This window comes from Lissotriton helveticus, chromosome 7 (genome assembly GCF_964261635.1).
Source record: "Lissotriton helveticus chromosome 7, aLisHel1.1, whole genome shotgun sequence".
Lineage (NCBI taxonomy): Eukaryota > Metazoa > Chordata > Amphibia > Caudata > Salamandridae > Lissotriton > Lissotriton helveticus.
Genome location: NC_136068.1, coordinates 570,883,603 through 570,901,667, shown reverse-complemented (window position 1 = coordinate 570,901,667; position 18,065 = coordinate 570,883,603). Strand labels below are relative to the sequence as shown.

Below are 18,065 nucleotides of genomic sequence, written 5' to 3'. Positions count from 1 at the left end.
GTGCGGCCGTCACTCCAACATTACCACTCTTTTGTGTGTTCCTCTTTCTCATCAGGGTATCTTGACACCGAGATGGCTGGCCAAAGGCTTGGGAGATGAAAAACAAAAGTATCAATCTCACGAGACTTTCGACAGCCTTCTCTTAATCAGGCCGTCCCAGGGGCAGAGACAAAACCCATCTCAACAAGAGAGAAGAAAAACACACCTGTAATCATTAGTATAATTTAAAATAGGTATAGCGCTGTCTTCCTCCAAAACTTGCTATGTAATATTACTGAGTTTTTTGTTCCAAGGTCAATGCAACCTCTATATTCTCACTCTGGCAGAGCACCTAAACTTGTTCAAACACAGTCTCTGGTGAGGTTGCACAGAAACATTCAATCATCTTGCTCTGGGGACACGTTCCCAATACTTTGTGGTGGCCATCTTGTTTTGGTCCCTTTGAAGACATTTTTCAATGGGCGTATTGTAGTAAGAAGGCAGGACAATGCCTGTCAGCATTGCTGTATATTCTTATTTATTTTCTTAAGCTTATATCGCGCACAGCTACCCACAGTGGGTTTCCCGGCGCAAGGGATAGACTAAAGAAGAAGGAGGCAACTTCACCTGATTTGAGCTACAGCAGACTATTAGGCACGTTGAGTAAAAAGCAGTGTCTTTAAGGCCTTACGGAAGCGGAACAAATTGGTCTCTAATTTTAGAGCCAAAGGGAGTGAGTTCCAATATTTAGGTCCTAGAGTGGAAAAGGAGCGACCTCCCATCTTTGTCAGCTTCCATCTTGGCATGGTAAAATTTCCCATGTCTGATGACCTTAATGGCCGTAAGGGTTTATAGGGTGTTATCAGCTTTTGGAGGTAGGCTGGGGCACTGCCTTGCTTAACCTTGAACATATAGCAGAGTGCCTTGAATTTGATACGTTCAGGGATACTCAACCAGTGAAGGTCAGTGAAACCAGTGAAAACAGAATATTTGCAAAATTAGAAGCCACCCGCTCTCTCACAAAACATGGTAATATCTACTTGGTATTTTACTTAAGCCACTGGAATCTGAGAAGGGACGGGCACAGTGCCAAGATGGTTTCCACGTAGGATGCTTATATTTTTGTTTTTTACAGCTCAGGTGCAGTCTCTTGCCTTATTGATGCAGTGCAGGAGGCTGATGTCTGCAGGTGTCCATCTTCTTTGCTTGTTCAATTTGGGGTGCACTTTAGCAGGGGTCGGTTTCAGTCCTTTAGAGCAGGCGCAGCTAAATTCCCCAACACCTTCCTGTGCTGAAGCCATGAAAGCACTGCCACTGCCAACCCAGTCACACCACTGCAACCAGGGGCACCTCAGTTGACACTGACCAGTCTCCCACTGCTAAAACTGCAGCACCCAAGCACCGGAGCCTGTCACACACAGCACCAACGCGTGCAGGCGAGCAGGAGCACCCTGTAGTATCCTGCGAGACACGTTCTAGTGTCCCGCAGGAAGTTATCATGCCAGCCACTCCCTCGAGGGCTGGGCACACTGCACCCCCACACCCATCCATCACGGGTGTTACGAGTCACGTGACCCTGCAAATAAAAGGGACCGGGTGCACGTGCTCGTGGCCAGTTGTCTAACTATCTTGCCTGGTGTCTGTGTTCATCATTCGCTCCCATGTGGGCCTAAGGCCCAACACGACACTGGCGACGAGGCGGGTAGCCCGCCCCGCGTGCTTGCTGCTCAGCACTTCGTTTGTCCCTCGTGGGGGATGATACGTGCCCGAGTGGCGGCACCCCCACAGCCCCGCCCCCAGCCACCAGTGACTGCCGCAGTGGCCGGGCGAGACACCCGTCTCTATAGTTCACGGAGCGTCGACCAGAATCGGGCTGTGCCTTAATCCCCACTGATGCAAGAGGGAAGTAAGGAAGGACAGACTGGCAACTCCGTGAGTGTGGGAACTCCACTCACCAGCGTGCCTCCAGGGCTCAGTGACCCGCGAGTGAATCCCCGTCTCACCTCCTCTCGACGGTGCAGCTGCCACCCATTCAGCGCCATCACGCTGCATGTGCGATGAGGGGACATGCTAATGCCGCCACAGGAAGAAGACATGGCATGCGAGGGCGCAGCTCCAACATAGCTAGCCCGCCCCAGTGGTGAAAGGTGCCCACACCAGCAGCCTCTACCCCGTCCTGCCTGTTGGTTCACCCATTGAGGAAAGGAACAACCACTTACTACAAGCCTCGCGGCATAGCGCCTGAATCCAGCGAGAGCGCCGTCCTCTGCAGTGACCGAGAGGAGCGCCGCGAGGCCATAGGCGGCTGCCCGGCTCCGTGCTGCCTCCCTGTTGGCGCCACCCCGAGAAAGGGGAATCCTGCCTTGCGATGCTGCACCTTCATGACCCGGAGAACCGTCGGTAAGGCGCCACCTGCTGCTCACACTCTGCGCCAGCGTCACTACCCACACTTGCGGTTTGTAGTTGGAGGACAAACTGCTGCAGTTTGCGAGGTCACCCAGCACCATGGCGCACAGTAAGCAACACCCCTGCAGGCCGCCCGATGCCCAACACACAGTAAAGGCATGGAGGGACCCTGAAGTAAGTTGTGCCCTCAACAGCCACGTCCCTGCCACAACAAAAGCACACAGACAACCGATAGCTGATTGCCTGCCAAAGCACAAGAGCCCCCGCCTCACCATTCGAACCCTTGCCCATGTGTAGGTGGGCTCCAGCACGAGGCCGCTGCATTGCCTGGACACGGCACCACCTAGCTCCTGCATTTTCGTTGGCAGAGACCCGCACTTCCAGGACAGACTGCCGGATCCTTCGAGTTTGAAGCGCGACACTGCCATCTTGTGGCCACCGCGCTCACTGCACTCAAACCGAAGAAACACACCACCAAGGAATGTACACAATGGTACACAGTCTGCAGTGGTCCCTCAATCTACAACGCTACGCCACTTACTAGATTGACAGGTGGGAAGATACAGAACCCAGAAGAACAGCCAAAAAAAGACTGGGGACGTGGTAGCACCACTAGCCCACCTTGCGGTTGCATCTCCACTCGGGTGTGGTGTCCACATTCAGCAACACTGCCACACACCAGCAAATACCCTCATCTTGCCCACAGTCTGCAGCAAGGAAATCGAGAGTCGCCCTCACCCAGCTGTACCAGCACCAACTCTGGCCAACAGTCACTCAAACAAAAACAAAAAAACGAGGATCTCCAAAGAGACACTGTCCAGGCAGACTGCCACCAAGTACTCCCAGCAATCTCCCCAGAAACTGCTGCGTGCACCACATGCCCCGACGGGCTGCCTCCCCAGGGTGCCCCAAGTTGCTCCAGGCACAGCAAGCCATTCCCTCAGATGGCAAGGCGAAAGAAAGTGAACCTCTGCACCCTGCAAGTGAGAGCAGCACACACCCATTTACAGGCAAGGCATGCTGAAGAGCCGGAGCACTGCTCCCAGTGCCACTGCAGAGATCACCAGAAAGACACCGCTAACACTTCAAAGAAGAGGAGCACCAAACCCACACCCTGCAAAGAGAAACCAGGAGGCCAAGATTACCCCGCACAGGAAGGTGCCAAGAAATAAAGGACAGCAAAGCCAAGCAAGACGGCAAGCCCCAAGAGAAACAAGCGAAGGCGAGGTGCGTTGCATGCCACCCCAATAAGCCACTGACTCTAAGGGAAAATACAGTTGCACAGCAGTGAGTGCTCCCAGAAAGCCCGAAAATTCTCCAGCCCAAGCCAAACCGACCGAGCTCGAGCACTAACTCCAAGGGTGCTGCAACACAAGCCCCCTGCATTACAAGGGAAAGGCCAGCACTAGAAGCAACGCCTCCCGGGAAATGTCCCCGTCTGCAGCGCAGAAAAGAACTGGTGCAGACCACGCACCACCCGTGGCCGCTAGACGCCACCACCGACAGCGTGGACATTGCGTCATTCACTCCTCTCGGTGTACAGGCACACCATGTGCCAGGGAAAGCATCCATGGAGACTGAACACACAAAGCAAGAAGCGCGCAGAAAGCCGCGCCAGTGAACCTGACTGCACAGACCGCACCCAGGAGACATCTCCGCAAAGAAACACTGCTGAACGCAGGTCGGAGAGCACACACATCGCCACAGCGAAGCCCTACAGTAGGCCGAAGACCACCAACAGTGTCCTCCCTCGCACTGCCTCCAGATGGAGTCGGCAGTGACCCACGACAGGCAAGAGAGGAGTCACACACCCCACGTGGCAGGCCGCCATAGCACCATGTGCTCCAACAACCAGCGACACAAGACCGAAGGTCACGTCGCCCAGCCAGCAAGAAACACGTCACCAAGTGACTAGTCCAGACAAGCATGCCAGAGCAGAAGCCGGCGCCACGACAGCGCCGCCTCGAGGTCCAAACGCAACGCCCTCGAAGAAAAGAAGAAGTGACAGCTCTGTCACCCCGAAGACCGGATGAGCACAGGTGGGCTGAACAAGCCAACAAAGGGAGAAGACCGAGGACTCACAGCCAGCCAAGAAAAGCACACCCTGACACGCCAGACAGCCACCAAGGCGGACCGACGTCCCAGGATACAGCCCCACGGATGAACCAAACATAAGCCGCAGCAAGCGCAGTCCACGTCTCATCCCAACGCTTCCCCAGGCGACGGACCAACGTCCTAGAACACAGCCTCACGGATGAACCAAACATAAGCCGCAGCAAGCGCAGTCCATGTCTCATCCCAACGCTTCCCCGGGCGACCGCCCGTCCCCGAGCGTCGGCAGTCTGAGTCAGTCGGCACCCCTGCTCCTGTCCGCAGATGCCATGGGCGAAGACCGGCGCTGAGCGCCCACCCTCTCACAGCCTCAAGATGGAGTCGGCAGTGGCCCCACCAAGGCAAGAGAGGAACCAAACACTCTACGTGTCAAGCCGCCAACTAAGGTCAACATCAGCAAAGTGGAGGCACATGGCTGCCAAGTCCCCCCCGGACATCCCAACACTCCCACCAAGCCACCACCTGTCATCCCAAGTCACCACATGGCTGGCAACCGCCATCACGCCAGCCGTCATCACCTGCGTCAAACATCACCACTCCCAGAAGATCGGCGGACTGGAGTCCTGCACCGTCGCCACACCAGCAGACAAAAGAAACCAGAGGCCACCTGTGAACCTGGCATACACCGAAACCGAAGCAGCAAAGGCAAGTCTTGTCCACGACTTCATCCACCCGTGGGAGTTCGGCGTTCGACTAAGTAACGACTCCTCAGCGGTCCTGCAGCTGCCACCAGATGGCACACAAGCAGCCCTCAGCGCAGCCCTCCTACAGTCCCGCAGCAACCCCGACAACGGGCCTCCCCAGGCGGGAGAGCGAGTAGAGACTCTGCTTCACCGACCGGTTTCCGGTCACAGCCAAGCCGTTCAACAAAAACAGTCAGCCCAGCCACACCTCTGCGAACTCTCCTGTAGGACTCCATCCATCTTTATGACGCAGCCCACTACAATGAACTGTTAGAATCCACCACGGACCATCGCGGATGTCAGAAAAGTGGAAACCAGGCAAGGCAGCAAGACATATCTCCGTCAACGAACTGTCGGCACGCAGAGGACGTCTTCCAGCCAGCGGTCGTGTCCTGAGGCCCTCAGGTTAAACTACGGATGCCCGCCGAGAAGGTTCTGCTGCAAGCCAAGTCACCAATCCAGGTCTGCTGCCGTCCTGCCACCTGACTCTATAGACTGATGGACCCTGTGGTAACTAGTTAACTGTTTCCTTTATCCCCACAGGTTGGACTAGCATTTTTGTTTGTTCCTCAAATAAAGTTGGGGAGGAATGTAGTATCCTGCGAGACACGTTCTAGTGTCCCGCAGGAAGTTATCATGCCAGCCACTCCCTCGAGGGCTGGGCACACTGCACCCCCACACCCATCCATCACGGGTGTTACGAGTCACGTGACCCTGCAAATAAAAGGGACCGGGTGCACGTGCTCGTGGCCAGTTGTCTAACTATCTTGCCTGGTGTCTGTGTTCATCATTCGCTCCCATGTGGGCCTAAGGCCCAACACGACACACCCCTCTCTTCCAACCCCACTGCAAACATGCTTCCTGGTACTCACCTAACGATTGCAGGTCACAGCCAGACACACATGGAGGGTGTGCTAGTGCTTACATTTTTAAAAGAACCATGGCACCAATGCTGTCCTGTGCCACGAACCGTATATATACTTATGTTACAGTAATGGAAGATGTTTAACAATAGACGGCTAATCGTTTTGAAGGTGTGCATAGTCCGAATATCGATGGCACTATAAATATCGAGGACAAAATATTGGAAAAAATTATTGCCAGGTAAGTGAGTCTAGATTTTCTATACCTATTTCCACAAATATGTAACTATGCGGTGCATATGTCTTCAAGGAACATAGACGTGGATTCTGTTCGCAATACTCTTGGCTGTCCATATTCTTCATGTCGATATTCAGAAATACAATCCATTTTGAACAGTTCTTTTACTCTTATACAAGTTATTTGTTGTTTGAGAATGATCACATATAAATGTCTAAATTAGATAATACTTAGTGGTAAAATATACCATATTAAGCTGGATGTTTGGAGGGAGTCTCTGACAGATCTTGTCCCAAACTCTGATAGAACAGTAGTGTGAATGCTAAGCTTAATATGTGTTTGCAGTAGGTTTGATGAAGCAGGTGCCCTTGCATTTGCTAGAATTTATGTTGGTGTTAACATAGGACATAATATTTTGCTAAATTTTCCCCACAGCTACCATTGGGAGCAATACCCAGACTTCTAACCAAAAAGTATGCATGCAATGCATTTTATTTTTTATTTGCCTTCAGGTGACAATAGGAGTTAAGGTTTGAGTATGGTGCTGTGTAGGACGCACTGGAGTCTCGCCGAGGGAGTGCTGCAGGGCAGGGCGGGGAAGGGGCAGGGTGAGGGGTAGAAAACTCTGGCATACGGCACAATGGAGTTAAGTAAATAAATAAATAAATAAAACAATTTGCATTGCGCGCGATGCATCGCCAAGTTGGCGTTGCAGCATGCACATTGTATCTTGATTTATTTATTTATTTACTCAACTCCGTTGCGCCGTATGCTGGGTTTACTACACCCACCCTGTCCCTCCCCCGCCCCGCCGCCCCACAGCAGTCCCTCGGCGAGCCGCCACTGGTAGGACGATGCCCAGAAAAATGAGGCTACCTCTGAAGATTGCCTAAGCCTTGGTAGGGGTATAGTACTCACTTCACCAGAGACATAATTACCTGTGGGGATTTATTTTGACCCACTGCACATAAACATCAGAATTTACAAACTTTATCCAGACCCAGTGCAGCAGGCTTAGCCTTAACTATTGATGTCGCTCCTTGTATATTGTCTTATAGTTTGATTACGACCGCCGCACCGGCTGTCCGACTGCCCTATTACGAGTTTGGCGGTTGGACTGCTGAAGGACCGCTGCAACCACTAGGAATCCCAAATACCCGGTGGTGATGCAGCGGTTTGAGGACCGCAATATGCTTGGTGGTGGCTCTGCGGCACCGCCAAGCATATTACAAGTTTCCTCACTGCCACAGTTTTCAAGGCGGTGAGCCCACCATAAAAAAATGTTGCGGTGAGGAAACTCGTAATATGCTTGGCAGAGCTGTAGAAGCCCTGCCAAGCATATTGTAGACTCAGGACTGCCACACAACTGCCAGGGCGACCAGACCCCCCCAGCGTAATAGGGTGGTCTTGAGACCACCACCATGAGTCTGGCAGTCCATGGACCGCCAGACTCATAATAAGGCCCATTGTCATGGATTATTGTAGAGGTTTTGCGTGCGATAAGCACTTTAGGATTCCCTATGGCGCTGTGCCTATGGAAAGAGGGAATGTTGTTATTCATTGTTCGCTAGGCAACATGCTGTGATGTCCTTCATGTGATTCCACTAGCGGGTCAAAGATCTTTTGACATAATTTCCTGTAGTGTCATTATTATGCTGATGAGTAAGTTTACAAGGTGAAAACCCCCCACCTCATTTTGCCCACAGACTGCTGGCAAGTGTGAGCAACCTGCAGAGACAAGCAGTGCAGGTATGCGGGACTGCATGAGGCAGGGCTAATGTCTGAGCTGATGAGGTGGCCAGATATCTACTATGAGACTGTTGCTGAGCGTTGATCCTGAGACCCATTGAGAGCATTAATAAGAGGGGTAAATGGTTTATTAATCCTTCTAAAGGCAGTTGGAAAGAAAACACTTGAAAGACAGATAAAAGGGGGTGCAGTGAAGTGTAGAGATTCTGAGAGACACATTTAACACAGGTGAATAATTATTTAATTGTTTTCCAGACCTTTCCGGTGTGGCGCGTTTAGCTTTAGTGTGCATTTTTTACTTTGCCCCCTGTTTGTCTAGGCCCAGAGGTTTAAGGCATTAATGAAGCAACGAGGTCATACTAATGGATAATGCCTGCTATGCTCTCAATGACTTAACGAGTGGATAAAGCCACAGTCAGTTCAGGCTTTAGCGCAGGTGTGGCGCCTGATGCAACAATCTATTTTAGCGCTCCCCCCCCCCCCCCGACCTCCTTCTCCATGAATTCTCTCACTAGCACCCTCCAACAGTGTCCCTCATCCATCCGTAGCCCCTCTCTCACATGCGTTTTATTGATTTTATAGCGCTGCTCATACCAGTGAGGGGTGTCAGAGCACTCTACTTCTCACTCACATTATACAGACAGAATGAATCATGCATGTGTAAATCAGTGTGTAGGAAATGTTACATAAAACAATGAGGATTACAAAGTGCAGGAATCACGTCATCCATACTAGTAGGCAGAATATTTTAGGAGTGTTTGGTCTGCAGAAGCACTGACTCAAGAGTTAAAACGTACTACAGTGATGGGATTGGTTGAATATCAAGAATGTAATTCCATCCAAGCACACCCTTTCTAATTCATTAGGATAATGAAAGACTGGGGTAAAAAATAACATTCTAAACTATACCACATAGTTTGAATGCAGCTCTTTGATGACAGTTCATAGGTGCTATAGTAGGATTGTAACATATGAACTGCAATTACCAATAAGATCTCTGTGACAAAAGCAGTAATCCACTGAACTATCCATATAATCAATCAATCAGTCATTTGTTAAGCGCACTACATACCCGTGAGGGTCTCAAGGCGCTGGGGGGGGAGGTGGGGGCTGCTACTGATCAAACAGCCAGGTCTTTAGTATCCTCCTGAAGGTCAGCAGGTCTTGGGACTGTCGTAGGCTCAGTGGGAGGGTGTTCCATGTCTTGGCAGCGAGGTGGGAGAAGGATCTGCCGCTGGTGGTTGTTCTTCGGATGCGCAGGACGGTGGCGAGTGAGAGGTCGGCTGAGCGTAGCTGGGGGTTGAGGGTGTAGAAGGAGAGCCGTCTGTTGAGGTAGGCTGGACCGGTCTTGTGGAGTGCTTTGTGTGCGTGAATGAGGAGTTTGAAGGATATCCTCTGGTTGACGGGGAGCCAGTGCAGGTTTCTCAGGTGGGGGGTGATGTGGCCGTGTCGTGGTACATCGAGGATCAGTCGTGCCGAGGCGTTTTGGATGCGTTGAAGTTGATTGATGAGCTTGGTCAGGGCTCCCGCGTAGAGGGCGTTTCCGTAGTCAAGTCTGCTGCTGACGAGGGCCTGGGTGACTGTCTTTCTTGTATCTGTCGGGATCCATCTGTAGATCTTGCGGAGCATGTGGAGGGTGCTGAAGCAGGAGGAGGAGACGGTGTTGACTTGCTTGCATTGAGAGCGTTGAGTCGAGGATGATTCCCAGGTTGCGTGCGTGGTCGGTGGGGGTCGGGGCTGCTCCCAGTGCCGTCGGCCACCAGGAGTCGTCCCAAGATGACGGGTTGGAGCCGAGGATGAGGACCTCCGTCTTGTCCGAGTTCAGCTTCAGACGGCTGATCTTCATCCAGTTGGCGACGTCCTTCATTCCTTCATGGAGGTTGGCTTTGGCGGTGATGGGGTCCTTGGTGAGGGAGAGGATCAGTTGAGTGTCCTCGGCGTAGGAGATTATCTTGAGGTCGTGCTGTTAGGTGACGTGTGCGAGCGGGGCCATGTAAATGTTGAACAGTGTCGGGCTGAGGGAGGATCCTTGGGGTACGCCGCAGATGATCTTGGAGGCGTCGGAATGGAACGGGGGAGGCGGACACTCTGGGTTCTGCCGGAGAGGAAGAAGGTGGTCCATTCCAGAGCCTTGTCTCGGATCCCTGCGGCGTGGAGGCGTGCGTGTAGTGTGTGGTGGCAGACGGTGTCGAAGGCGACGGAGAGGTCTAGGAGGATGAGTGCTGCAGTCTCCCCGTTGTCTAGCAGGGTCCTTATGTCGTCGGTGGCGGCGATGAGGGCAGTCTCAGTGCTGTGGTTGCTGCGGAACCCTGACTGGGAAGGGTCCAGGATTCTGTTCTCTTCGAGGTATCGGGTTAGCTGTCTGTTAACGATTTTCCCGATGACCTTGGCCGGGAAGGGGAGCAGAGAGATGGGTTGGAAGTTCTTGAGGTCTCTTGGGTCTGCCTTGGGTTTTTTGAGTAGGGCGTGGATCTCGGTGTGTTTCCAGCTCTCTGGGAAGGTCACTGTCTCAAGGGAGAGATTGATGACGTTGCGTAGGTGGGGTGCGATGGAGCTGCTTGCTTTGTTGCATATATAAAATGCAGCTCTGTGATCTGCAAGGTACACGTTCTTTGCAGCTGGCGTATTAACCCTCTGCGCTACTTTACGATGAGTCAAAACTGCAACTAGACAAAACACTGCTCTCCTTCACCTGCAGTAACATTAGTCACTAGAGTTATCTTGACATTTTTATTGTTGACTGGAAACAACTGCTCACCCAAGAAACTCTGCAGCACTAAACACAGCGCCCATACCTCCCACCCCCCCCCCTCCCCCCGTGGTCAGCACCAGGTGTGGCTGCACCGTTCTCACCGCCATAACTTAAAGTCAACCATTTCACAGCACTTATAGTGAGTTTGGAGCTTGTGGACCCAACAGCCACTGCCTTCTTTTTCTCTCCCCATCCTCATTTCTATTCCTGGATTAATTGAGGAGCCGCTTGTATTTTTTTAATGTAGTCAAACCCCTCCCAGGCGGGCGAGTACCCTCGAGTTCCAAGGCCAAAACATGCAGCCCACCTTCCCTCATGCTTACAGATGATACACATCTGTGAAGCTGCAAAAGACTGCAGCTCTTATTTTTATATTGCCATAAAGTACACATAATCTATTCAAATCAAGTCAAGTCATTATCGCCTCCTTGCCTGAAGTTCAAGTCCAGCCCTTAAACCTTAGCAGCACAGCACTTTGTGAGAAGTAAAGTTAGGAGTCCTAAATTTACTACTACTAAATGCCTTCTATTAATACCAAAAGTAGTAAGTTTAGGATTTTATCTCAGATTAGTTCTATGAATCGGCCCCAAAGACTGTAGACCTGCAAGCCCCCTAAGTGCTGGTGCAGTTTGGCATGTGTATAATCCTAGCAACAGAGCTTTGTACTCTGATTCAGACAGAGCCGGCTTTAGCGCTGGTGGTGCCCTCTGCGACAATGTTTGTTGGCGCCCCCCCCCAATGACCATCTTTTCCACGGATTCCCTCACTAGCACCCTTTCACAGTGCCCCTCCAGTCTCCATAACCGCTCTCTCTCAGATTTATTTCGTTTTATAGCACCACTCATACCAGTGTGGGGTGTCAGAGCACTTTACACCACACACACATTGCACATAGACAATCATACATGTGTAAATCAGTGTATAAAAAATGTTACATAAGACAGAGGACTACAAGATGTAGGAGTCACGTGTCATCCATACTGGTAGACAGTATAGTTTATTAGTCCTTGGTCTGGAAAAACACAAATTCAGCATTTGAAACATAACACCATTGTTGTGGGTTCTCAATAGTAATGAGAATTGATTGATACCCAAATTAATCCTTTTTGCAAGATAATGAAAGACTGGGTAAAAAACATACATGTCTAATAAATGCCTTGCAGTTTGCATGCAGCTCTTTGATGTCAGTTTGTTTACAGTTCTATATTAGGATTTTATCATAAACTGCATGTAACAAAAGGAACTCTCTGACAAAAACAGTAACCCACTGACCTATTTACATTATATGCACTATGTGAACTGCATGTTACATGTTCTTTGCAGCAGGCATATCAACCCTCTGCTCTACCTTACAATGAGTCAAAACTTCCACTAGACAAAACTCTGGTCTCTCTCCCGGCGCATCACTGAAATAAAAGAGGGCCATTCTAGGGAATCAAAGGCCTTTTCGGCATCTAATGACACCGCAGCTGCTGGGATCATGGGATCTATCCTATGAATAACTGCAAAAAGGGTCCGTAGATTAAGCGAAGTGGATCGATGGGGAATGAACCCGAACTGCGCAGGGTAATAATATACTCCATTAACAAAGAAAGCCTGATTGCAATCACCTTAGCTAATATTTTATAATCCAGGTTCAATAAAGAAAGGGGCCTGTATGAGCCACACAGAGAAAGGTCCTTGCCAGGTTTAGGAAGAAGAAGATAAATGACGGCCTCTCTAAAGGTGGGGGGGGGGAGAATGTGTTTATCCAACGCTTCTGCATATACCTCTATCAAACGTGGGACCAGAATATCTTTGTACGCCTTATAAAAATCTGCGGTGAACCCATCTAGTCTCGGAGCAGAGGAACCCCGGAGCGCATCTATGGCCCCCACCACATTTTCTTAGGATATTGGAATAGCCAGGAAGTCCTGCAAGATAAACTAGCGCAATTTCGGATAAGTAATCTTCCTGGGCGCTGAGATCACCGTCTATTCTGGAAGTGTATAGGGATTTAAAGTGGGTCAGGAATGGGTCACTTATCTCTGGAGTAGAATATACCGACTGGTCATCTGAGTTTCTTCCCCTGGAAAAATTTAACAATGTGTTCCTGTCTGTGGGTTTGGTATACAGATTAACTTCCAATACTCCATTCTTGTGCTGTATCCAAACATCTAAGAAATGTATCTTTTCACTGTCACTTCACACAGTGCCTGAAAAGTACTGCCATGATGGCTCTGTTGCATTATGAAACTACCTGCAGATGTGTTAGGTCTTTCTTGTATTCGAGGGGTCCACTCATCCTTTGCGTCCTCTGCCCATTTGGAGAGCAGAAACAGTACCTGTCACTTGTTCTTTGCACCAAACAGTGCTGCTGGTAAATGTAATCCCTACTAACTCCAGAAAACAAAACATCTGAATCAAAGAGACAGAAAACCTGGAGGTTTTGTGAGGCTATTAGGCATCTTTATAGTAGGGGTAAGTGGAACTCGGGAAGTTTCTCTCTGCCAAATTCTGCGGAGTTACCTAAAAATTCCACACAGTTCTGTGGAGTTCTGCAAGTGCCAGAATTTTGGCACGTTGCACTGCTCGAGCTGATTCTTAGTGCCGGGAGCTTGTTTCCATGCTGTAAAATCAGCACAAACAGCATTTGCATATGCGCCAGAAGGCACTGCTTCTTTCTGGCGCTCAAGTAGATTTTCTACTCGAGCAGCAGCATTCTCGGTGCAAACGGTAACGACCTGCTGCATCCGGCCACATTGAAAAATCTCGGCGGGAGACGTTCTAGCACTCGAAAATTACGCTAGGGGATGCAACTTCTCGCTCACGCATGGCAAGTTAACGTTGATGAGCCGTGCACAAGGAAAAACTCTGCCACGCGGTGGTTGAGTTTTCCATGAACTCTGCTCTTCAAGAGGAGCGCAGAGTGGGCAAAACTCCGCTGGTAGAGCAGAATATTTTGCCCACTCCTACTTTATAATACCTCCTACTAGTGACACATGGAGAGATAGAGGAAGAAATGTGGAGAGTATTTTATCCTAATTTGTTAAGTCAACGGAGCATGTGTCTTTCTGCAGGCTAGCATAACTCATACAGTTGGGCATGGGCAGGACCACTGGAATTATGCGGCCGGAGAGAGCCAAAATATGCAGCAGGGTTGACTAAATCATGCAGCAAGAAAGGGCAAAATATGCAGAATTATGCTGCACATTTTGTAATTGTATTACTTGATTTTTTGGTAACACTGAATTAGTTGCACCTCATGAGTACCAGTTTAAAACCCAAATATAGCAATAGGCATCAGATAGGTGACCAGTCCAGCTTTGCAGAGGGCCTTCAATTGTGTGGCAACACATGTTGCTGCATTTACAGTAACTTTTGAACCATTTGAGCTAGAAGCAAAGTCTCTTTTTTGGTTAAAATCCCCAGATTATGCGGCAGATAATGGATTAGGTGGTAAATGAGCTAAATCTATAAATATGCATAATGCCAGAGGCCCTGGGTATGGGACACAGAAGAGGCCCTATTAGATGAGAAGTATTTTCTATGATATACTCTATGGTGGGTATAGGACAATACATACATTCATTGTGTCCCTCCAAGTTGAATGAATGATAACTAGAAGGGTTTATGCCTTTTAGTTAAATTAAGGAATGATGTGATCCCTCACCTTTCATGACACCATGTATATATTTCACTCTCAATGACTCTCTCCATGCCATTTCCTCCAGTTCCCTTTCTCTTCTTTTATGCTTTAATTTTCTCTTAGTTTTACATCCATCACAGTTTGTCTGTTGCTTTCGTGTTCTCTAGCTCCCTGTCTCATTTGTCTCTTGCTAATTCTCTGCTTTTCTTAATCAGTGGCGGTTGCCCCCGAACGGTGGTGATGGGGCGGAGGGAAGGGATTAAAAAAATTAATGTACCTTCTCTGCCTCGCCCCTGCACGCCCCTCTCCCATCCTCTTCAGATCTGCTGGAAGCATGGGAAGCATCCAGGCTTCCTGACTCTCCCAGCCAATCAAGATGCTGCATGAGCAGCTGCGTGATTGGTCTGAGGGGCCTGTTTGGCCACTCAGGCAATGCATTGGAGGCTGGGCATGTTCTCCTCTGGGCTGTGCAACACAACCCCGTAGAGAACATGCTAAGGGCGCATTATGGTTTGGCCAGCCCCAGAGGGCAAACCATGCCATAATTCAGACTCAGAGGAGTGAAAATAACTTATCACTCTGCTCTGGCATCACAGAGCCCAGCCCCGTCCCACTCGAGTGACACATAGAAAAATAAAATGATAATAACGTCCTGTTATTATCATTTTCTCTTTCTTATATGAAGTGCTGAAATTGCAGTTGGGCTATGCTCCTCCGCCTTAGCGGAGGAGCTGCCACTGTTCTTTATCATTCTCTGCCTTTCTTAATCATGATCGATCTCTCTTGTGTCCGTCTCACTTGCTGTTTCTATCCCTTTTCCCTAATTTGGTTGCTCTCGCTTCATGTTAAATATCTTTTCTTCCAGCACTCTAACCTGATACCTTTTTCTCTGTTGTTTTCCAGGTTGACGCGTTCCCATCCATTTTGTTTGAGAGTAATGACACACACATTGAGAATGTGTTCAGGACACCACAGGCTTTGGGGATTCGTCAAGTACAGACTTCAGTGGCAAAGGCTGCAGTGCCAACCACAGCAACAACCTTAACTTCTCCAGGAGGTGGGACCGCTCTCTTCCCTCCCCAAGTCCTGGTTCTCTTATTGGCATTCTTGACCATTGTCCAGGGGAAAGCCTGATAGGCTCAAGGAGTTCTGCGTGGCTGGGAAAAACAACATTCAAGAAGCCCCTGAACTGCAGGAGAACAAACACTTAGCTCCTTTGAAACACCTTTTGTGGCCCTGGACATGATGAACAATCCCATCCGTTCAATACTTGTGTAGGCCAATGCTGGTGACCAAGGCCTACAATTAATTGAAACGTGACTTATCTGTAACAGAGGTTATTCAGTACATACTCCTTTTCAGAGTCTACAGATGAATGATTGGTTGGCTGTGATTCTAGGAACTAAGCAGACTCTGATCTGAAATGCAGCAAAACCCCCAGCAGCCTGGGCACCACCAATCGGCTTCGTGATCCCTTCCCCCGAGTCTACTACTAGGTACCATGGTCTACGACAAACGGGGAAGCTACTTACAGGTCACATTGCCTTTCCGCCACGAGAATCTTTCTTTGATTCACAACCTTTGGTACAATTCCAGGCTTTTGGGAAGGACCCATGTGCTAGGGAATCAGACCGCGCGAAGCCAGAGACGTTTAAAAGCATAGGCAAAGAGGGCTTTGGCCCCTTGATAGATCGACTCTGTTCTCCTCCACGTAGTCCTGCATTGATGATCTTGATTGATTCTTAAACATAGATTGTTTTAAATACTATTTCGTTTTAATTTTTTCTTAATATGAGTGATGTGTGGGAGTCAATTGCAGACGTTTTGCAGACAAATGTTGTTTTCAACACCATGCAACATCCATAAAAAAGTTCCTTTTAGATGTAAACATCACCTCACATATGAGAACTGGTGGCCAGAGATTATTTGGAATACTATTAGTAAGATGCTGCTATGTTACAATTTTGAAAATCCATATCACTATCCCTGAATAGTAGATGGAAGCACATTTAGAATTTTGACCAATGTACCTGGGCACTGCCAGTGACCTGGCTAAAAAGGGCATGAAAAGATAAAATTGGATCATAAATTAAAAACGGGTCTGAACCGGGGCCACCAAAATACCTTTGTTCCACTGCACTGAACCTATCTTTGAATCCCTACCAGGGAAGCTTTCCATTGAGCAAGGCTTTGACTCTTGTGTCAGTGAGATGTGCCTAAGAACTCAACCTCATCTCAACTGCCTCTGACAAGTTGGAAAGACAGGCGTAAACAGAAGAGTCAATCAAGCCCCCAAAACAATGATTGTATCTGCAAGATATTTGGTTGAGAGAAGGAACTGTTCTTTAAAAGCATATGCCTGGGATTATAGATATGGAGCACAGTATCACCAGTGCTATCACCCACAGGGATTTATCTGGGCAAAAATAGGGCTAGCACTACTTTATTGAAATGTAATCAAAATCATTGATTAAACTGTAACATTAAAAATCACTTTAAGTACTGCCTGTGAATTGTAGTCATTTTTTCTTCCAAAAAACGTTCCTGTCTAAAGCAACATGCAATTGGAATTTATCACACTTTGCTTTTTTGTGCACTTGACCCCTACAGAATGGCCCTCTGAATACGAAACTAATATATATTGTCATTGTTTTTGATTTGCCAATATCTTTGGTGCCATTTGACGAATCTTCGCGAAATTATCAAAAGTAATGGGTCGGCCCTCTCAGTTTCTCTGTTGAAAGTTTTGGGGTAATTCGTGACACGAGGGCCTAGAAAATAGGTGGGCCCAAAGAGCATTTTCTCCATGTTAATTTCCGTAGGAAATTTTGGAACCGCCTACAGCCCGAACTGCTGAACGGAATTACACCAAATCTGGCAAACATGTAGCTCTTGGTTTAGAAAGTGCCCTTTTTTTTAAATTGTGTAAATTTGTTCAGTAGTTTTTGAAATATTAAAGAAAAGAAATATATAGGTATCTGGGCGGAGCCTACCCACTCATCTCCTCCCCAGCATGAGCTTCATTCTAATTGGCTGCCAACACTCCAAACCAGGAAGTGTTATCAGCCATCTTGTGCCTCGCATTGAGTAAAAATCAAAAAGGTGAGACATATATTGCAAACAAGAAAAGGGGGCAGGGTAAAAACACCCTGACCCCCCCAGGCCTGCTAAGGCGGTCCCACAGTGACCCCAGGCCCAAAAAATATATTTTTTAAACAAATTTGGACAGGGTCGCACCGGTGCATGAATCCGTCTGAAAATTTTAAAAATGAAGCGCGGGCACCCGTGTTTCGTTTTTCAAAGCCCCCGGGTGGGCCAGGTCCCGGGGGCAATTTGATTATGTAGCGAGGACCGCCACCTCCACGGGGCTTTCTAATTTATTTGCTGGGGCACGCCCCCTCCCCCCCGCAACCCCGGGGTTCGCCACCTCCCTGGGGCTTTATTTCAATAAGGACGGAAAGCCTTGTGGGCCCCCCAAGCCCTGGGTACCGCCACCTCCCCGGGGCTGTAACAATGAATTAGTGTGAGGTGGCTTGAGCCCCCCCACACTGCCCCAGGGACCACCACCTACCCGGGGCTTAAGAAACGTTGGGAGCCCTTGATGGTCCTGGGGACCACCACCCCCCAGGGCCAGCTCCTGCAATGTCCTGAGGTT

General features: G+C 49.2%; 1 protein-coding gene across 1 annotated transcript in view; it reads left to right on the top strand.

Annotated features, from left to right (window-relative positions):
• LOC144766898 (carbonic anhydrase 4-like) overlaps window positions 1–16,907 on the top strand; it is a 142,534-nt gene extending 125,627 nt beyond the window's left edge. Inside the window, exon 9 of the mRNA XM_078650606.1 lies at window positions 15,314–16,907. Within this exon, the coding sequence (XP_078506732.1) occupies window positions 15,314–15,544 (231 nt within the window). The 3' untranslated portion in view covers window positions 15,545–16,907. The remainder of the gene's footprint in view (window positions 1–15,313) is intronic.
• Window positions 16,908–18,065: the final 1,158 nt, after the last annotated feature.